This window comes from Mizuhopecten yessoensis, unplaced genomic scaffold (assembly GCF_002113885.1).
Source record: "Mizuhopecten yessoensis strain PY_sf001 unplaced genomic scaffold, ASM211388v2 scaffold10523, whole genome shotgun sequence".
In the NCBI taxonomy this organism is placed as follows: Eukaryota; Metazoa; Mollusca; class Bivalvia; order Pectinida; family Pectinidae; genus Mizuhopecten; species Mizuhopecten yessoensis.
Window position 1 is genome coordinate 257,417 of NW_018408589.1, and position 22,589 is coordinate 280,005.

The 22,589-nt window shown below is 39.9% G+C and overlaps 1 protein-coding gene across 1 annotated transcript in view; it reads right to left on the reverse strand.

The window, feature by feature from the left end:
* Positions 1 to 901: 901 nt before the first annotated feature.
* LOC110460938 (transcription elongation factor SPT6-like) overlaps positions 902 to 22,589 on the reverse strand; it is a 51,120-nt gene continuing 29,432 nt past the window's right edge. The window contains exons 22-38 of the mRNA XM_021514167.1: positions 22,171 to 22,308; positions 21,391 to 21,558; positions 19,223 to 19,350; positions 17,975 to 18,182; positions 17,479 to 17,626; positions 16,950 to 17,098; positions 15,901 to 16,148; positions 15,396 to 15,539; positions 14,775 to 14,918; positions 14,597 to 14,685; positions 12,066 to 12,181; positions 10,763 to 10,885; positions 8,150 to 8,310; positions 5,131 to 5,321; positions 4,448 to 4,516; positions 3,742 to 3,905; positions 902 to 1,960 (exon numbers count right to left, since the gene is read on the reverse strand). Coding sequence (XP_021369842.1) covers positions 1,589 to 1,960; positions 3,742 to 3,905; positions 4,448 to 4,516; positions 5,131 to 5,321; positions 8,150 to 8,310; positions 10,763 to 10,885; positions 12,066 to 12,181; positions 14,597 to 14,685; positions 14,775 to 14,918; positions 15,396 to 15,539; positions 15,901 to 16,148; positions 16,950 to 17,098; positions 17,479 to 17,626; positions 17,975 to 18,182; positions 19,223 to 19,350; positions 21,391 to 21,558; positions 22,171 to 22,308 — 2,760 coding nt within the window. The 3' untranslated portion in view covers positions 902 to 1,588. The remainder of the gene's footprint in view (positions 1,961 to 3,741; positions 3,906 to 4,447; positions 4,517 to 5,130; positions 5,322 to 8,149; positions 8,311 to 10,762; positions 10,886 to 12,065; positions 12,182 to 14,596; positions 14,686 to 14,774; positions 14,919 to 15,395; positions 15,540 to 15,900; positions 16,149 to 16,949; positions 17,099 to 17,478; positions 17,627 to 17,974; positions 18,183 to 19,222; positions 19,351 to 21,390; positions 21,559 to 22,170; positions 22,309 to 22,589) is intronic.

Genomic DNA, 22,589 nt, shown 5'->3' on the forward strand with positions numbered 1-22,589 from the left:
GTGAAATGACTTTTTTCAACTGTGACATCATAATCAGATGCTGTGTCAACAATGAGCGAAGAATCAATGACAATCGGCCCATGATCAAAACAGTTCTGTAAAGTAACAAGTTTTCTCTCCAAAGGTCAGAAACAATATTCTATCTATCCAAACTTCCTCATAATTGTATTAATCATTTAAGGCAGGTCATATACAATGTAACAAGCTGTAGAATACATGAGCAGATGAGATGAATCTATACAGAAACAGGATAATTGATGACCAACGGAGATATGTAATGGTTAAGACTGAACATGAACACTTATTGTAGACCAGATTTTTTTCGCAAATTGTATCAAAACCGTGTCTATTTTTGAAAGAATTTATCCTTTTTGTTAAATACATGTTAAAATGTATCAAACTGATTCAAAACAAAGATTTCCCTTTCAATATTGAGTCCATGAATATCTTTTGTAGTCTTAAATTAAAATGGTCTACAAACTGAGTACCGTGAAAAAACAACACATCAGCTTACAGAAGCACTTCATATATCGCCACCAAAATCGCCATCTTTCTAAAAATGCTTTCAATATTTGAAACACAACTGAAATCCCATCCTCAATATCCAGGGGTTACGCTTAATTCATCCTCAATATCCAGGGGTTATGCTTACTTTCACTCTCTACACCCCTGGAATAATGTCATGGCAAAATTGAAGGCTCGATGTACGCCACCTTGTTGAGACAAGAAGACTAGTTCGATCCTTTGATGTACATCAAAAGAATCTCGCGGCCGTGTAACGGTAAAAATTGACAGGCTTTGAAGTCGGGCGTCTCTGCTTTGTAATCTTCAAAGGACATGTATCAGCCTAGCGATTGGTTAGTTTTTTTTTTTTCTGAGACCAATCAAACAGTTATCTTCGTGCCTTCAATTTTGCAATGACATATTCCAGGGGTGTAGAGAGCGAAAGTGAGCGTAACCCCTGGATATTGAGGATGCTGAAATCCTTCCTCTGACAAAATCTACGCATTGTCCGAGTTCTTCCTGAATGGTATATTAAGTCATTTGTGTGTAGTTATTCAGAAGAAATCCTGTGTGATTTTACCATTTTCGCTCAAGGTCTTTTAACCTGAGCATCCAACAAGACCATATTACTTTATATAAGTGAGGATGTGATTAAAATCACTAACAAAAATATTTGAAAAATATTTGAGTTTACTAAGTCCAAGCTCATGCGAGATAGGTCCAAATGTCTTCAGGCGTAACTCACATTGTCTGTTTTGAGCCAACTATCTAACCGGAATCCAGCCAAAACTTTCCCACATTTTGTCTGATGTCCAATGATAGGAACATTTTCTCATTTTGAACATATTGTGGCATAACAGAAAATATTCATCTGAAGAATTTGCCACAAAACTGACACAAATTTTTCGAAGATATTTTTTCTGGTCTTGTCCTTTTTTTCCTGATTCTGACCCTTCTAGCTAGGCTGGTAGCTCCCACACATATTAAACCAACCTTAAGCCTTATACAACTTTCCAGTTTGGTACAAAATTTGCACCACTGCATAAGCAGTTTCACATACACTGAAGTATCAACTTTTGCTGCCTCATCGCTCGTCAATGAGAGGTGTGGAGTCGCCCTGTTCCATTGGACTGGCTCGTACCGCTGGACTCTGTCCTGAGCGGGGTGTGCTGGGTTTTTGTCGTCCCTTGGCCCACATGGCCGCAGCCTTGGCCCAATCGGTTCCTGGTTTAGCCCACTCTTGCGTGGAGCTAGGTGCGGGCCTCTGTGACTGCTGGGAAGGATGCGATGGTGTTCCCATACTGCGGGGAGTAGCCCGAGGAGTAGCACCTGGCCACACAGGCGTGACTGCAGCACGGGGTGTTGGCTGGTAGGAGGGCGTGTTGAGCACTTGTGGAGTAGTTATGTGGTGTTGTGGGGTCATCATGGGGGTCATAAGAGGTGTAGTTCCCAGGGGCTGAAATCAGAGAATGGCATTTTGTCAAGTTATCATAATAAAGTGTTGACAAACCAATTCTTCCCTGGTCTATTAGGCATTATAGTATTTTTTTTTGTGAAAAACAAAAACCACACTCATTAGTTGCCTGCCACAAGCCTGCATTATCAATGTCTTCAAACTTTAACACGGGACGTTGTCGTCAGCTGTTTATTGTCTTTGTTGATGAGATCAATCTTTTGGAGACTTCATTTTTTTTATCAATATCTCCCAAGTCAAACAATCAATCTACCGACCAGTATGTAGCTTCGTTTTTGACCAGCTTGTTATGTTTTCCTTACATAATATATCGCCAGTAAAGATGCTTGCTGGTATAGTTATTCCCCATTATTCAAACACTTAGGTTCCAAGGCGTATTTTTAAAAGTATTAATCAATCAATCACGGTTATATTCTCTTACATCCCTTAATCTTAATTTTTCAGAATTTAATGGAATAAATTTCAATTTTCACTAATTCAATGTTTTTATATTTCAACTTAATTTTGATTTATAAATAAATATAATTGTTCATGTCACAGATATAAAGATCTACTGCTGCACTATTGCATCATACATTTAGTAGTCAAATTCACTATGTGATCATACATTTAGTAGTCAAATTAACCATGTGATCATACATCTAGTACAGTCAAATTCACAATGTGATCATACACTTAGTAAAGTCAAATTCACCATGTGATCATACATCTAGTACAGTCAAATTCATTATGTGATCATAATTCACTACGTGATCATACATTTAGTACAGTTAAATTCACCATGTGATCACACACTTAGTACAGTCAAACTCACCATGTGATCATACATTTAGTAGTCAAATTCAATATGTGATCATACATTTAGTAGTCAAATTCACTATATGATCATACATTTAGAACAGTCAAATTCACCATGTGATCATAAATTTAGTACAGTCAAATTCCCTATGTGATCATACATTAAGTAATCAAATTCACCATGTGATCACACACTTAGTACAGTCAAATTAACCATGTGATCATACATCTAGTACAGTCAAATTCACCATTGGATCATACACTTAGTACAGACAAATTCACTATGTGATTATACATTTAGTACAGTCAAATTCCCTATGTGATCATACATTAAGTAATCAAATTCACCATGTGATTAAACACTTAGTAGTCAAATTCACTACGTGATCATACATTTAGTACAGTTAAATTCACCATGTGATCATAAATTTAGTACAGTCAAATTCACCATTGGATCATACACTTAGTACAGTCAAACTCACCATGTGATCATACATTTAGTAGTCAAATTCCCCATGTGATCATACACTCAGTACAGTCAACTTCACTATGTGATCATAATTCACTACGTGATCATACATTTAGTACAGTTAAATTCACCATGTGATCATACACTCAGTACAGTCAACTTCACTATGTGATCATACATTTAGAACAGTCAAATTCACCATGTGAGCAGACATTTAGTACAGTCAACTTCACTATGTGATCATAATTCACTATGTGATCATACATTAAGTAGTCAAATTCACCATGTGATCATACATCTAGTACAGTCAAATTCATTATGTGATCATAATTCACTACGTGATCATACATTTAGTAGTCAAATTCACTACGTGATCATACATTTAGTAGTCAAATTCAACATGTGATCATACACTTAGTACAGTCAAATTCACCATGTGATATGTAAATATCGGAGTGATATAAAACGCCATTTGGTTAAGGTAAAGGGTACTGACTATATTGAATCCTGCGCCATGCAGGGCAGAGCCGAACTGTGGAGTGGCACCCGGCGTGGTTCGTGGGATACGAGGCGTGGCCGCGCCTGCCACCTGGGCGAGCGTATTGTAGATATTGCTAGGCAATCCTGCGGCGGCTCTCTGGATGGTAGCAGCATCCACACCTGAAGATAAATATCAGTCAATAGCATTGTGTTTATGGACAACGCTGTGGCTTTGATCCATAGCCGAGATTTATTAGAGAGCATTTATTGCATGAAATCCAATTAACCAATCAGAATTAAGTAGCATCATTAATTAGGTGTAAATTTGCACATATCAAGTTAGTGATAGAAAGTAGTCCGACACTTAAATACCATTATGTATGTGCATACCTTGTGTTGAAATCAGACCAATTTTAGGACCGTTATTGAACAGAAATTAAGAGTGACAGACAAGGGTCCCTACATCAGTGGCCTCCTACAATCAAACAGTGGGACCGAGTAGTTCTCTTTACTCCGAAACTGTTGGGTACTGGCCACAGGTCGGTGTTTTTTCTCTGGGTACTCCAGTTTTCCTCCACCACCAAAACTGGGCTTGTCCTTTATTTACCATAGGTGTTTATAGGACGTAAAACACAAACAATCCTAATCCGAAACTGTTGGGAAAATTATTCCCTAGAAAACGCTCAGCCAAAGTTCTGTTATCAGTGTGGGAGAACACTTACCTTGCAGGTTGATACTTGGTGTGGCGTAGTTGGATGACACCATGGGGGTTCGAGCACTAGCAGGGGTACCTGGGGGATAAATAAAGTTTTCTGTCAGATACACTACAATACCTTCCATAAATTACCCCTGTGAGGCCCCAGTAGAATACCATTTTTATAAATAAAGCCGACACAACTTACTACAGATCAGTGTGGTGAGCTTATGATTAATCTTCACAATTTTAAACTAATTAATTCGCAGCTGTGACTTAGAATCACTATAACAGACTCTGATGATGTTTTATAAAAATACATGTAAAATGATCTTTTATGGAAAAACTTGAGTAATATTTGTTTTGAAAAATACGAATCATTGTCTGGATTTATCAATGAAATTCTTTTTAAGTTCTTTAAATTCTTATGTGTTTTTTTCTTTTCAAACTGGGATAACCATATTATTCTGTTCTAAAATTGAAATGATATATCCCGCCAAAAAATGACCATGGATCAATTTGTCCTCCACATTTGTTTTGAAAATCACACAAAAAACCAGACATGTTCATCTCTAATACATTAAGTCATGCCAGAACTTGATACACAGAAAGACGTGTTCCTATGTTAAGTTTAAGCCTATTTTATTGATCCAATGATTCAAAAGGATTGGACAACAAGTTATTACTGTGTCCCAAGTGTCCACGACCTACCTGGTATTGGGTCTCTGAAATGTTCCTTAAACCAGCGAATCAGTGAATTCAGGGAATGGAAAGTTTGCTGTCGGTATCGCAGTCCATCTGGCAACAGGGTTATAAACTCATGGCGAGCCTTCGTACGTGGCATGTAGGATATGGTATACTTTCCAGGGTACTGTTTAGACAGGCTCAGGTAATAAGGAATCCTGGAACCAAGAATAAACCAATAATAATGATCTGTATAAATCTGTGTAATAAGGAAGATGATTCCCACTAGATCCAAATGTTAAAGGGGATATTTTTGCTTCAAGGTTTGTGTTCATTTACAGAAAAATTGGCTATGACCTCAATTTGAATGCATTTTTATTATCCTTTTTCCTCCTCAGACAAGTTCTCAAATAGATTGAATGAATGATGTTTTTACAGGCCAGGGAATGTCACATGACAGAGGGAAAAGGTACCCTAACCTTACCTTGGAAGGCCAGGGAATGTCACATGACACAAGTTCTCAAATAGATTGAATGAATGATGTTTTTACAGGCCAGGGAATGTCACATGACAGAAGGAAACTGTACCCTAACCTTACCTTGGAAGGCCAGGGAATGTCTCCTGACAGAAGGAAACTGTACCCTAACCTTACCTTGGAAGGCCAGGGAATGTCACATGACAGAGGGAAAAGGTACCCTAACCTTACCTTGGAAGGCCAGGGAATGTCACATGACAGAAGGAAACTGTACCCTAACCTTACCTTGGAAGGCCAGGGAATGTCACATGACAGAAGGAAACTGTACCCTAACCTTACCTTGGAAGGCCAGGGAATGTCACATGACAGAGGGAAAAGGTACCCTAACCTTACCTTGGAAGGCCAGGGAATGTCACATGACAGAGGGAAAAGGTACCCTAACCTTACCTTGGAAGGCCAGGGAATGTCACATGACAGAGGGAAAAGGTACCCTAACCTTACCTTGGAAGGCCAGGGAATGTCACATGACAGAGGGAAAAGGTACCCTAACCTTACCTTGGAAGGCCAGGGAATGTCACATGACAGAGGGAAAAGGTACCCTAACCTTACCTTGGAAGGCCAGGGAATGTCACATGACAGAGGGAAAAGGTACCCTAACCTTACCTTGGAAGGCCAGGGAATGTCACATGACAGAGGGAAAAGGTACCCTAACCTTACCTTGGAAGGCCAGGGAATGTCACATGACAGAGGGAAAAGGTACCCTAACCTTACCTTGGAAGGCCAGGGAATGTCACATGACAGAGGGAAAAGGTACCCTAACCTTACCTTGGAAGGCCAGGGAATGTCACATGACAGAGGGAAAAGGTACCCTAACCTTACCTTGGAAGGCCAGGGAATGTCACATGACAGAGGGGAAAGGTACCCTAACCTTACCTTGGAAGGCCAGGGAATGTCACATGACAGAGGGAAAAGGTACCCTAACCTTACCTTGGAAGGCCAGGGAATGTCACATGACAGAGGGAAAAGGTACCCTAACCTTACCTTGGAAGGCCAGGGAATGTCACATGACAGAGGGAAAAGGTACCCTAACCTTACCTTGGAAGGCCAGGGAATGTCACATGACAGAGGGAAAAGGTACCCTAACCTTACCTTGGAAGGCCAGGGAATGTCACATGACAGAGGGAAAAGGTACCCTAACCTTACCTTGGAAGGCCAGGGAATGTCACATGACAGAGGGAAAAGGTACCCTAACCTTACCTTGGAAGGCCAGGGAATGTCACATGACAGAGGGAAAAGGTACCCTAACCTTACCTTGGAAGGCCAGGGAATGTCACATGACAGAGGGAAAAGGTACCCTAACCTTACCTTGGAAGGCCAGGGAATGTCACATGACAGAGGGAAAAGGTACCCTAACCTTACCTTGGAAGGCCAGGGAATGTCACATGACAGAGGGAAAAGGTACCCTAACCTTACCTTGGAAGGCCAGGGAATGTCACATGACAGAGGGAAAAGGTACCCTAACCTTACCTTGGAAGGCCAGGGAATGTCACATGACAGAGGGAAAAGGTACCCTAACCTTACCTTGGAAGGCCAGGGAATGTCACATGACAGAGGGAAAAGGTACCCTAACCTTACCTTGGAAGGCCAGGGAATGTCACATGACAGAGGGAAAAGGTACCCTAACCTTACCTTGGAAGGCCAGGGAATGTCACATGACAGAGGGAAAAGGTACCCTAACCTTACCTTGGAAGGCCAGGGAATGTCACATGACAGAGGGAAAAGGTACCCTAACCTTACCTTGGAAGGCCAGGGAATGTCACATGACAGAGGGAAAAGGTACCCTAACCTTACCTTGGAAGGCCAGGGAATGTCACATGACAGAGGGAAAAGGTACCCTAACCTTACCTTGGAAGGCCAGGGAATGTCACATGACAGAGGGAAAAGGTACCCTAACCTTACCTTGGAAGGCCAGGGAATGTCACATGACAGAGGGAAAAGGTACCCTAACCTTACCTTGGAAGGCCAGGGAATGTCACATGACAGAGGGAAAAGGTACCCTAACCTTACCTTGGAAGGCCAGGGAATGTCACATGACAGAGGGAAAAGGTACCCTAACCTTACCTTGGAAGGCCAGGGAATGTCACATGACAGAGGGAAAAGGTACCCTAACCTTACCTTGGAAGGCCAGGGAATGTCACATGACAGAGGGGAAAGGTACCCTAACCTTACCTTGGAAGGCCAGGGAATGTCACATGACAGAGGGAAAAGGTACCCTAACCTTAGCCAGGGAATGTCACATGACAGAGGGGAAAGGTACGCTAACTTTACCTTGGAAGGCCAGGGAATGTCACATGACAGAGGGAAAAGGTACCCTAACTTTACCTTGGAAGGCCAGGGAATGTCACATGACAGAGGGAAGAGGTACTCTAACCTTAGCCAGGGAATGTCACATGACAGAGGGAAGAGGTACCCTAACCTTAGCCAGGGAATGTCACATGACAGAGGGAAGAGGTACCCTTACCTTAGCCAGGGAGGGTCACATGACAGAGGGAAGAAGTACCCTAATCTTACCTTGAAGGACCCTTTTTTTTCTCCTCTAACAGAATTTTATCTAAGGTTTCACGTTTCCCACTCTCAAACTCCTTGTGGTACTTAAAGTTCATGATGTCCCTGGCAAGGGCTGCCATTGGTTGGATATGACGGGCGAGAATTTCGTCAAGATCTTCAAACTCCTGAAAAATGTTAAAAAAGAACCCCAACATGAGGGATAGTTTTTATCAAGCCAAATTGAATTTCTTTTAAGGGAAAATCTTTGGTGTACATTATAGTGTGTCTGTTTCCATAGTTGGTGTGGTTGTATGAATAGCCAATGTATCTGTACATAGTGGGTGTGTCTCTGTACATAGTGGGTATGTCCCTGTACATAGTGGGTGTCTCTGTACATAGTGGGTGTGTATGTACATAGTGGGTGTGTCTGTACATAGTGGGTGAGTCTGTACATAGTGTGTATGTCTGTACATAGTGGGTGTGACTAGACATAGTGGGTGTGTATGTACATAGTGGGTGTGTCTCTGTACATAGTGGGCATGTCCCTGTACATAGTGGGTGTGTCCCTGTAGATAGTGGGTGTGTCTGTACATAGTGAGTGTGTCTGTACATAGTGGGTCTGTCCCTGTATATAGTGGGTGTGTCTGTACATAGAGGGTGGGTATGTCCCTGTACATATAGGTGCATTTCTGTCCATAGTGGGTATGTCTGTACATAGTGGGTATGTCCCTGTACATAGTGGGTGCATGTCTGTACATAGTGGGTGTGTCTGTACATAGTGGGTGTGTCTGTACATAGTGGGTGTGTCTGTACATAGTGGGTGTGTCTGTACATAGTGGGTGTGTCTGTACATAGTGGGTGTGTCTCTGTACATAGTGGGTGTGTCTGTACATAGTGGGTGTGTATGTACATAGTGGGTGTGTCTGTACATAGTGGGTGTGTCTCTGTACATAGTGGGTGTGTCTGTACATAGTGGGTATGTCCCTGTACATAGTGGGTGTGACTAGACATAGTGGGTGTGTCTGTACATAGTGGGTATGTCTCTGTACATAGTGGGTGTGTCTGTACATAGTTGGTGTGTCTGTACATAGTGGGTGTCTCTGTACATAGTGGGTGTGTCTGTACATAGTGGGTGTGTCTGTACATAGTGGGTGTCTCTGTACATAGTGGGTGTGTCTGTACATAGTGGGTGTGTCTGTACATAGTGGGTATGTCTGTACATAGTGGGTATGTCTGTACATAGTGGGTGTGTCTGTACATAGTGGGTATGTCCCTGTTCATAGTGGGTGTGACTGTATATACTGGGTGTGTCTGTACATAGTGGGTATGTCTGTACATGGTGGGTATGTCTCTGTACATAGTGGGTGTGTCCCTGTACATAGTGGGTGTGTCTGTACATAGTGGGTATGTCTTTGTACATAGTGGGTGAGTCTGTACAGAGTGGGTGTGTCTGTACACAGTGGGTATGTCCCTGTTCATAGGGGGTGGGACTGTATATACTGGGTGTGTCTGTACATTGTGGGTGAGTCTGTGCATAGTGGGTGCATCTCTGTACATAGTGGGTGTGTCTGTACATAGTGGGTGTGACTAGACATAGTGGGTATGTCCCTGTACATATAGGTGCATTTCTGTACATAGTGGGTGTGTCTGTACATAGTGGGTATGTCTCTGTACATAGTTGGTGTGTCTGTACATAGTGGGTGTGTCTGTACATAGTTGGTGTGTCTGTACATAGTGGGTGTGTATGTACATAGTGGGTGTGTCTGTACATAGTGGGTGAGTCTGTACATATTGGGTATGTCTGTACATAGTGGGTATGTCCCTGTACATAGTGGGTGCATCTCTGTACATAGTGGGGGTGTCTGTACATAGTGGGTATGTCCCTGTACATAGTGGGTGCATCTCTGTACATAGTGGGCGTGTCTGTACATAGTGGGTGTGTATGTACATAGTTGGTGTGTCTGTACATAGTGGGTGAGTCTGTACATATTGGGTATGTCTGTACATAGTGGGTATGTCCCTGTACATAGTGGGTGTGACTAGACATAGTGGGTGTGTCTGTACATAGTGGGTATGTCTCTGTACATAGTGGGTGTGTCTGTACATAGTTGGTGTGTCTGTACATAGTGGGTGTCTCTGTACATAGTGGGTGTGTCTGTACATAGTGGGTGTGTCTGTACATAGTGGGTGTGTCTCTGTACATAGTGGGTGTGTCTGTACATAGTGGGTGAGTCTGTACATAGTGGGTATGTCTGTACATAGTGGGTATGTCCCTGTACATATAGGTGCATTTCTGTACATAGTGGGTATGTCTGTACATAGTGGGTATGTCCCTATACATAGTGGGTGTGGCTGTATATACTGGGTGTGTCTGTACATAGTGGGTATGTCTGTACAAAGTGGGTGTGTTGCAGCAATTTCACCAAAAGTTAAACACTTCTTTAACCGTTGACCTTGAAGTGAAGGTCATGGTAAACTAGTAACATTGTACGAGACTCCGCCCTTGGGTGATGCAGTTATACATCAAGTTTTACCAAGATATCTGCGGCAATCGAAAATATACAATTGGACAGGTTCTATTTTATTATCTATTATATAGTGAGTCTGTCCATGTACAAAACAGGCGTGTTTCCTTACCTCATTACCAATGACGAGAGTGGTTCCCAGACTGAAAGCATTTTCCTTGCCCCTCTCCTTCACATCTATGTGCTGCATGGCTCCCTCGCCAACCTTCCATGTCACTGTCAGATGATCTGAACCCTGGACAGACAAAGCAGTGTTCATTGACGTGAGATCTCAGTGTTCATTGACGTGAGATCTCAGAATTTACTGAAGTGAGATCTCAAGAGTTCATTGAAGTGCGATCTCAGGAGTTCACTGAAGTGCGATCTCAGAGTGTTCACTGAAGTGAGATCTCAAGAGTTTACTGAAGTGTGATCTCAAGAGTTCACTAAAGTGTGATCTCAAGAGTTTACTGAAGTGTGATCTCAGAGCATTCACTGAAGAGAGATATCTGAAGTGTGATCTCAAGAGTTCACTAAAATGTGATCTCAAAAGTTCCCTGAAGTGTGATCTAAAGAGGTCACTGAAGTGTGATCTCAAGAGTTCACTGAAGTGTGGTCTCAAGAGGTCACTGAAGTGTGATCTCAAGAGTTCAGTGAAGTGTGGTCTCAAGAGGTCACTGAAGTGTGATCTCAAGAGTTTACTGAAGTGTGATCTCAAGAGTTCACTGAAGTGTGACCTAAGAGGTCACTGAAGTGTGATCTCAAGTGTTCAATGAAGTGTGATCTCAAGAGGTCACTGAAGTGTGATCTCAAGAGTTCATTAAAGTGCGATCACAAGAGTTCACTGAAGTGCTATCTCAAGAGTTCACTGAAGTGAGATCTCAAGAGTTTACTGAAGTGTGATCTCAAGAGTTTACTGAAGTGTGATCGCAAGAGTTCACTGAAGTGTGATCTAAAGAGGTCACTGAAGTGTGATCTCAAGAGTTTACTGAAGTGTGATCTCAAGAGGTCACTGATGTGTGATCTCAGTGTTCCCTGAAGTGTGATCTAAAGAGTTCACTGAAGTGTGATCTTAAGAGGTCACTGAAGTGTGATCTCAAGAGGTCACTGAAGTGTGATCTCAGTGTTCACTTCACCCCTGGCATGTACATATTGCTGACTATTACTAGTTTGCAGTATATCTACATAAAACAAGGTCAATTCACACATATATTCTAGAACATGTTTCAAAATTTAGAACAGGTAAGAAAGAAAAACTTACTTGATTTATTACTATTTATTTATTAACTCTGACAATTTGAGCTCTGCTTATTACGGTGGCCCACTTTCTGTCTTAGTACATTCTTTTTTAATGGAAAATTTATGTGTCACCTGTAATATTTCATCTGGGAAACACGAAAGCCACCTTAGGGAGACAATATATAGAATTTCACTACCTTGCTACTAGGTCTGATGATTGCCTCCCCTTGATCCATGTCACTGAGGAGCTTCTCGCACTCCTTATAACCGATGTTATGGAACGACGGGTGAGCAATAACTCGCTTTGTATATGCTGCAAGTAAAAGCAGTATAATTTCACCTCAATTATTTCTTAAAAGTTACAATTTCCAGAAATTATCATTTTCCTATAAAAGATATTGTTATAAATATAATCATATACTTGTGGATTCACAAAAAAAAATAGAAAAAAAGTCAATATTTAACAGATGTGTCAAACAAAAAGGATGGGTGTTTCATACTACCCTTATTCTCTGGCCTTCGTTTTATTTGACAAGAGACACCTACTCTGTCGCCCCTGTTAATTCTCTGGCCTTCGTTTTATTTGACAAGAGCATACTACCCTTATTCTCTGGCCTTCGTTTTATTTGACAAGAGACCCCTCCTCTGTCCCGCCTGTTAATTCTCTGGCCTTAGTTTTAATTGACAAGAGACACCTACTCTGTCGAACCTGTTAATTCTCCGGCCTTAGTTTTATTTGACAAGAGACACCTACTCTGTTGCGCCTGTTAATTCTCTGGCCTTTGTTTTATTTGACAAGAGACACCTACTCTGTCGCCCCTGTTAATTCTCTGGCCTTCGTTTTATTTGACAAGAGACCCCTCCTCTGTCCCGCCTGTTAATTCTCTGGCCTTAGTTTTAATTGACAAGAGACACCTACTCTGTCGAACCTGTCAATTCTCTGGCCTTCGTTTTATTTGACAAGAGCATACTACCCTTATTCTCTGGCCTTCGTTTTATTTGACAAGAGCATACTACCCTTATTCTCTGGCCTTCGTTTTATTTGACAAGAGCATACTACCCTTATTCTCTGGCCTTCGTTTTATTTGACAAGAGACACCTACTCTGTTGCGCCTGTTAATTCTCTGGCCTTTGTTTTATTTGACAAGAGACACCTACTCTGTCGCCCCTGTTAATTCTCTGGCCTTCGTTTTATTTGACAAGAGCATACTACCCTTATTCTCTGGCCTTCGTTTTATTTGACAAGAGCATACTACCCTTATTCTCTGGCCTTCGTTTTATTTGACAAGAGACACCTACTCTGTTGCACCTGTTAATTCTCTGGCCTTCGTTTTATTTGACAAGAGACACCTACTCTGTTGCGCCTGTTAATTCTCTGGCCTTTGTTTTATTTGACAAGAGACACCTACTCTGTCGCCCCTGTTAATTCTCTGGCCTTCGTTTTATTTGACAAGAGACCCCTACTCTGTCACGCCTGTTAATTCTCTGGCCTTAGTTTTGTTTGACAAGAGACACCTACTCTGTCGAACCTGTTAATTCTCCGGCCTTAGTTTTATTTGACAAGAGACACCTACTCTATCACGCCTGTTAATTCTCTGGCCTTAGTTTTATTTGACAAGAGACACCCTCTCTGTCGAACCTGTTAATTCTCTGGCCTTAGTTTTATTTGACAAGAGACACCTACTCTGTCGAACCTGTTAATTCTCTGGCCTTCGTTTCATTTGACAAGAGACACCTACTCTGTCGAACCTGTTAATTCTCTGGCCTTCGTTTCATTTGACAAGAGACACCTACTCTGTCGAACCTGTTAATTCTCCGGCCTTAGTTTTATTTGACAAGAGACACCTACTCTGTCGCACCTGTTAATTCTCTGGCCTTCGTTTTATTTGACAAGAGACACCTACTCTGTCTCGCCTGTTAATTCTCTGGCCTTAGTTTTATATGACAAGAGACACCTACTCTGTCAAACCTGTTAATTCTCTGGCCTTCGTTTCATTTGAAAAGAGACACCTACTCTGTCGAACCTGTTAATTCTCTGGCCTTCGTTTTATTTGACAAGAGACACCTACTCTGTCTCGCCTGTTAATTCTCTGGCCTTAGTTTTATATGACAAGAGACACCTACTCTGTCAAACCTGTTAATTCTCTGGCCTTAGTTTTATTTGACCAGAGACACCTACTCTGTCGCGCCTGTTAATTCTCTGGCCTTTGTTTTATTTGACAAGAGACACCTACTCTGTCGCGCCTGTTAATTCTCTGGCCTTTGTTTTATTTGACAAGAGACCCCTCCTCTGTCACGCCTGTTAATTCTCTGGCCTTCGTTTTATTTGACAAGAGACACCTACTCTGTCGCACATGTTAATTCTCTGGCCTTAGTTTTATTTGCCAAGAGACACCTACTCTGTCGCGCCTGTTGTTTGCGCTTCTCTTCCTCTTTTTCAGCACTTTCCTTCTCCTGTCACGCCTGTTAATTCTCTGGCCTTAATTTTATTTGACAAGAGACACCTACTCTGTTGCGCCTGTTAATTCTCTGGCCTTTGTTTTATTTGACAAGAGACACCTACTCTGCCACGCCTGTTAATTCTCTGGCCTTAGTTTTATATGACAAGAGACACCTACTCTGTCAAACCTGTTAATTCTCTGGCCTTCGTTTCATTTGACAAGAGACACCTACTCTGTCGACCCTGTTAATTCTCCGGCCTTAGTTTTATTTGACAAGAGACACATACTCTGTCGCGCCTGTTGTTTGCGCTTCTCTTCCTCTTTTTCAGCACTTTCCTTCTCTAGATCCTGGTCGTAGTACAGATCTTTAGGGGGCCTGGAAAAAAATTCACATAAATCACCTGAAGTTTCCATTATCTACGATATCATTCTATATATAGTTCTCATTTGACAAGAGACACCTACTCTGTCGACCCTGTTAATTCTCCGGCCTTAGTTTTATTTGACAAGAGACACATACTCTGTCGCGCCTGTTGTTTGCGCTTCTCTTCCTCTTTTTCAGCACTTTCCTTCTCTAGATCCTGGTCGTAGTACAGATCTTTAGGTGGCCTGGAAAAAAATTCACATAAATCACCTGAAGTTTCCATTATCTACGATATCATTCTATATATAGTTCTCATTTGACAAGAGACACCTACTCTGTCGACCCTGTTAATTCTCCGGCCTTAGTTTTATTTGACAAGAGACACATACTCTGTCGCGCCTGTTGTTTGCGCTTCTCTTCCTCTTTTTCAGCACTTTCCTTCTCCTGTCACGCCTGTTAATTCTCTGGCCTTAATTTTATTTGACAAGAGACACCTACTCTGTCGCGCCTGTTGTTTGCGCTTCTCTTCCTCTTTTTCAGCACTTTCCTTCTCTAGATCCTGGTCGTAGTACAGATCTTTAGGTGGCCTTTTATTTGACAAGAGACCCCTACTCTGTCACGCCTGTTAATTCTCTGGCCTTAATTTTATTTGACAAGAGACACCTACTCTGTTGCGCCTGTTAATTCTCTGGCCTTTGTTTTATTTGACAAGAGACACCTACTCTGTCACGCCTGTTAATTCTCTGTCCTTAGTTTTATTTGACAAGAGACACCTACTCTGTCGCGCCTGTTGTTTGCGCTTCTCTTCCTCTTTTTCAGCACTTTCCTTCTCTAGATCCTGGTCGTAGTACAGATCTTTAGGTGGCCTGGAAAAAAATTCACATAAATCACCTGAAGTTTCCATTATCTACGATATCATTCTATATATAGTTCATTAAATATGATTTTATAGCATGATCCTTTTTTTTTTTTCAATATTTAATTCTAATTTTTTGGTAATTTATTTGTAATCTCCATAAACTTTCATTCACAAATACTTGTTCACAGTTTAATTTCATCAATTCTATAGGAGATTTTACATCACAAATATTGTATGATGTTTTTGTCATAAATGTGTACTGATGGCTTCATTTCATAAATTTCAGTTTTATAACTTTTCTTCATCTCAAAAATGTGTGTACAAATTTGCTATAACTGACCAACATATTTGAAGTGACCGAGACTTACTTCCAGTTTCCATCTTTATCCATAAGGTCTGAAGATTTACATGTTAGATCCACCTGGAAGCGGTCAATATCGATTTTTGTGATACGGCTATGAATAGTCATTCCAACTTTGACTCGATCCTCCGGATTCTTGACCATTTTGTCACTTATGTTCTTGGTGTGGATGAAACCGGTCACTCCATTGTCCAGCCTAGTTCTCACACCAACAGCCGAGCCTGGACAGCTTCCCGCGTCAAAATGACTCCACACCTTGTATCGGGGAATAGTGAAGGAGGTTTAAATACAGAAATTAAACATCAAACTTATCTTCCCGACTTGTGTTATTTTGCATGAAAAATATTTGACATGAATTTAGAATAGCACAATTTTTTTTTATCAAATCTTGTAACAGTAACCACAAGATATCTTCAAAATCCAAGGGCTACATTCTCAAGATATATATTTCTCTCATTTCTGTGTGTGTAAGATAGGGCTGTCCAGGGAAAGAAAAGGGTGTAGAAAATTTCTATGTTACACCCCATTTCATGTGACGTGACATCACAATGGCTCAACAATGAGGCGACATCACAAATTTGGAAAACTCTGATGCCACGATATGGAAAAGGTGATGTGATGAAATCAAAACACTTTTTACGATATATTTACCGTACACTTTAGAAAGATGAGATGATTTTTTCTGCGCAAACTCTGTTAGCAATTTTGGGGTATGCTAAATCACGCTGACAGTCTCGTTTTCGTCAAAAAAGTTCAGGGGAAAAGTGGATTTTTTCAATATGGTTGCCAGTCCAAACGCATTTTAATGGTTTCTGAGCTTATTCTGGTAGTTGGAATGAGAGAAAAATACTCTTTCATTCCCGGGGTGAAGGATAGAGAAATTCCACCCTCAGGTTTTTCAAATTTTTCAAAACCTTGGGTGGAATTTCCCTATCCTACACTCCTTGGCATGGCAATGTCTTCTAGTCTTCTTCGCTCCCTTGGATTTCTCCTGACAGAATCAAAATCCCCGTAGGTTATCACTAAGTACATATACTATGATCTGGTGAGGCTCACCTCGCTCAGTTCTGGGAAATCGTCTTTGTTACAGAAGGGACATTTCCAGAGCCCTGTTTCCTGGTCCCGGACGGGGTTTGCTTGGTCCAACTGGTCTCCACGGGGTCGTCGATGAGCAATTCCCGCCACAGTTGTCAAAATCAGTTTACCTAGGGATAGTAAGTTTATTTGGTTGTATATTTTTAACGTCCTATTAACAGCTAAGGTCATTTAAGGATGTAAAAAAATATCAAATTTGAAAAGAAGGATAAGTGAATTTTATTTGAACTTGAAAGGCAGTAAGAACACTTTGTGTGCATGATACACACAAAAATTAACGTGAAATTACTCAATATGACTGATGTTTCCTGAGGTCAAACACCCAGCAGAGGTTAAGATGGACTTAATTCACATGTGAAGATACAGAACACACACATCTCTCAGCAATTTAAAACATTTTCAAAACATTTTTAAGATCAGGTCATATAATTTATTGATAGAAACAAAGTAGATAACCACAAGAAATCAAGAACTTCACACAATCACTTACCGACATAGAACGTCTCTGGTGTTTCCTTGGTAATCATGTTGAAGCGCTCCTCGTTTAACGGTGATCGGTAGGGCGTTCTCAGATCCTTGTACCGGTGATTTAACTCGGCCCTGATGTCATAAAGTGTGATGTGTTTGTCACCATATCCCTGAAAATTAAAAATCACAAATATTTTTAATTCACGACTCGAATGTTTCATTATTTGACGTTCTTGACATTTCATTGCTAATATATATATTTGCTTTTTATGATGGGGGCAACACTTAACTTTATAGACCTAAGAATTGTTTTTTGTAATTGTAATTAAAACTTTCTAATGTGTAAAAAATCGTCCTAATTGTTTAACATTCTCATCACTGATATCAAATATTTTACAGCAATTCATTTACTCAATACTGACACCAGATCATGCAAATCTGCATTTTACTTCTTTTTGCTGTTTTTTTATGGTATGTTTGATTATGTTTGAAATATCCCATGTGTTCTGGCCACGAACCTGTCGTTCAAGCTCTTCTGCAAATGCATCAAGATCGAGGTCCTTCAGACGCTCTGGAGACTCCAGGATTTCCTCGAGTGCTCCGGCGGGGTTGGCATCCTCAGCCGTATCGTCATACTCCAGCGCGTCAACAGCCATCTTTCTGGCCCACTCGTAGTTCTCTGGATGGACACGCGAGCCATCCAACACTTCAATGTATGCATCCGTGCTATAAATATCAACCAATCACATGTCAACTATACATATCAACCAATCACAGGTCAACTATAACTCATGAAACTAAATACACATATCATACAATTAGGTAGCCAATCATGAAGGATTTTACAACCGATTTATTATCAATGCAATACAGGTATATATGATAGGAATCATATCACTAACAACTCTTAAGCATGGATGAGTCATTGCTTCTATAAGACTTTTTTAAAATGAAAATATAATTATAAAACAAATATTATGCAATATATCTCCATAATTATACTTATCGATAACAATTCGACAACACACCTTCGACAGCTTGCCTCTGACACATCAGGATACAGACAAGTTTTGATCAGCATATCATTGTTAAACTTCGTCAAACAGACCTGACAAACATTATTTATTACAGTGACTCTTGGTGTCAATGTAAACGAAGCTCCACCCCTAGAACTGTCCATCATTACCTATTACAGAGACTCTTGGTGTCAATGTAAACGAAGCTCCACCCCTAGAACTGTCCATCATTACCTATTACAGAGACTCTTGGTGTCAATGTAAACGAAGCTCCACCCCTAGAACTGTCCATCATTACCTATTACAGAGACTCTTGGTGTCAATGTAAACGAAGCTCCACCCCTAGAACTGTCCGTCATTACCTATCACCCAAACTACTGGGTGTCTATCTTTATGAAGATCCACCCCCCCTAAAACTGTCAATCATTACCTATCACCGAAACTAATGGTGTCTATCTTTATGAAGCTCCACCGCTAGAACTGCCAATCATTACCTATCGCCCAGATTACTGGTGTCAATCTTGATTAAGCTCCACCCCTAGAACTGTCAATCATTACCTATCGTCCAGACTACTGGTGTCTATCTTTATGAAGCTCCACCCCTAGAACTGCCAATCATTACCTATCGCCCAGACTACTGGTGTCAATCTTGATTAAGCTCCACCCCTAGAACTGTCAATCATTACCTATCGTCTAGACTACTGGTGTCTATCTTTATGAAGCTCCACCCCTAGAACTGTCAATCATTACCTATCGCCCAGACTACTGGTGTCAATCTTTATGAAGCCAGCACAGTTGATGAAGACATTGGGCCCCATGTGACACACCTCCACCAGCTGTGTCCTGTTTTCTAGGCGAATGTTGGCTTGCTTCAAAATCTACAGGGAACAAACAAAACGGTACATTTATGACAGTAACCTATGTAGTGAATATATCTATACAGATCTTTACACTGATGCTGACACTCAAGGCTGTGAATGCAGCAATAGAAACCCTTGAATTTGGAACACAATCAAAACTGGAATTTTTAAAAGTAGCAAATAGAAAATTTGACTGAATAAATTCAGAAATTTAAACTGATGTAGCAATTAAAATCCGAAATTTGAAAAGAAGAACTTCTAGAGGGACCAACCAAAATCTTGTGAATGCATCATACTTAAAACTTGATTTTGATATTGCAATCCACCAATATCTTGACTGTGTGAAAGTACATCTATCTACAATTTGAATTTCTTGATGCATCAACATTACAACTTATTTGTAAACACATTCTCAAAAATTTACTTGTTAAAAAGCAGTTAAGTGAAAATATTCACCATGAAATTTCTTAATACATCAACTACTTGAGAAATTATTATTATTTGTATAAGTCAGCAAACTTAAGGTTTTGTTTCTCACGGTGGCATCAACAGCTGAAAAAGTGTATGTACATACGTACAGCTGATAGACTCCATCTTGTTGTATCTATTAAAGTGATATACTTGTAGTAGTTAACTACACACGTTTTACTCAATACACTTAAGATAAAATTCCTGCAATTAACAAATACCCTAAATTCTCAATTAACAAATACCCTAAATTCTCAATTAACAAATATCCTAAATTCTCAATTAACAAATAGCCTAAATTTTCAATTAACAAATAGCCTAAATTCTCAATTAACAAATAGCCTAAATTCTCAATTAACAAATACCCTAAATTCTCAATTAACAAATACCCTAAATTCACAATTAACAAATATCCTAAATTCTCAATTAACAAATACCCTAAATTCTCAATTTACAAATACCCTAAATTCTCAATAACAATCCTGGGATTCCTTGCAGTCAAATATATCTCCAAAGTAATACAGCTTCGAAAATAGGTCAACTTTAACATTTCTGTCTTTCCAAGATAGCAGACCATGCTAATCAACTAGATTTTGTTCTAAAAATATGATTGTAAATGAAAATATTTACAGTTATGTAATTTGTGCCAATGACAAGTTTTTGACCATTAATGGTTTTGAATACTTCAATAATATGTTTGACTGTTAATGGTTTTGAATACTTCCATAATATGTTTGACTATTAATGGTTTTGAATACTTCAATAATATGTTTGATGGTTTAAAAGGTTTGAACATAAGCTGTATATGCATGGTTTCGAAAATAAGATGGCCTTGAAAATAGGCTAGTTTGGAAAATAAACCTTGGATTCCTTACTTAAAACAATATTTAAGGTCAAGCAACTGAAATATTTAACGACTAATTAACAACTAAAGGACTATGTATGGTTTGGGCCTTTTTTGGCCCCCAAATCCATCAAAATCATAAATCTGCAATAGAACTTTCAAACAACTGTTTCTTTAATTTTGAATACTTCCCCTGTACTATCATGTAAACATTTATTTTTGTTTTCAATTTTGGCTGCCATGGTATTCAGGTCGTATTTGCATAAATTATTGAAATTTGATTATTCAGTCAATTTTGACAGGTTTTCACCTAGTTTTTCTCTTAGCTACCATAGAGCGCACTCTTGAACAAACTTTCTATTTCTCCTAAAGTTGTATTACAGGTGCCTACACATTATCCTTTGATATTTAGTTTGTTCAAGCATGCGCTCTATAGTTTCTAGGAAAAAAACCTATGCAAAATATCACAATATTCACTGAATATTCAATTTTTCTAATTTATGCAAATTTGAACTTGTTACCATGGCAACAATAATTAGAAATATAGATAAATATTTTCATAATAGTATTTGGGAAGTATTCGAAATTAAAGAAACCGTCATTTCAAAGTTCATTTACAGGTTTTGAATTTTGATGCATTTGGGGGCCAAAACAGGCCCAAACCATACATAGTCCTTTGTAAACAACAAACTCAAAACTGAATTTGTAAATAACGACTTTGTCTGAAGGCACTGTGGTGTATATACCTTGAGGAGTTGTGATGCCTTCCTAGGTCCTAGTCCACACACAAACTGTACAAGGGGTGCCGTGTGACTGTTAGCGATGGCTCGGTTGATGTCCACCCCAACCTCATTGACTCTGTTCACAAACTCCAGTGACAGCGCATTTAACAAATCATCTTTAGGAATCTGATCCTACAACACAAAACCATGGAATAATGTCAGAGGGCAGTCGAACATCAGCCCGAAAATCACTCCACCATACAAGTCAGAAGCTATTCCAAATTAATCAAAATATCTGAAATCAAAGGAGTTTTAAACGAGTTATTTCATATTTTTTTTCATAACTTTCTTTTTTTATAACTGAGTTTAGGTAAAGCAACTTCATTGAACGAATTAATATATTACGATAATCTATTGTTACTTTAAATAGCATTTCAATTTGAAATTAAGTTCATACAAAAACGAACATTCTGAATATTCTTATTGGAGACAACACCTTACCACATAATGGTTACTACAAGTTATAACTTAAGTTGAACTGGTTTCTCCAAGTACTGATCTATGACCTGTAATGACATGTATCCACTGGTTACCTCAGTTACTTCAAGTAACCACTTCTCCCAGCCTTGTAACTAAAAGGAAACTACTAACACGAGACAGGTAACTAGGAACTGGAAACTCTTGGTTAACATGTATACTGAATTGCTAACCTTAGGTTATACTGCTTACATGGGATGGTTACTCATGGCAACCACTGAAAATAACTGTTTTAGGATAAGTTAGTTACTACATGTAACCACTTACCTGCATGGGGTGGTATTTGAGACATAGAATGTCCTCATCCACATTACACAGCTGGGCAAACTCAATGAGCGGGTCCTGTAGTCGCCTGGCTATGGAAACAGCGTGTCGCAGTACCACCGGATAGTCACGGAACTCAATCTGAACAGGAAATGTAAAACCGGTACGTTTAAAAACCCATTACTTGAATGATACTGATGACAGTTACAGAAAGATAGCAAAATAGAGTTCCTGTGTAAAACCATTATTGATATTTTTTACCCAAAACAAGGCAAATTTATGTTCCTTGACAAGGTTTTTCTCATAAATATCAAATAAAACAAGAGGCCCATGGGCCTTAACGGTCACCTGATATATTTATACAGAGAGTTGATTTTGTTTTTAACATGAGCAGAAATATTATTCAAAGTGACAAAAAACAA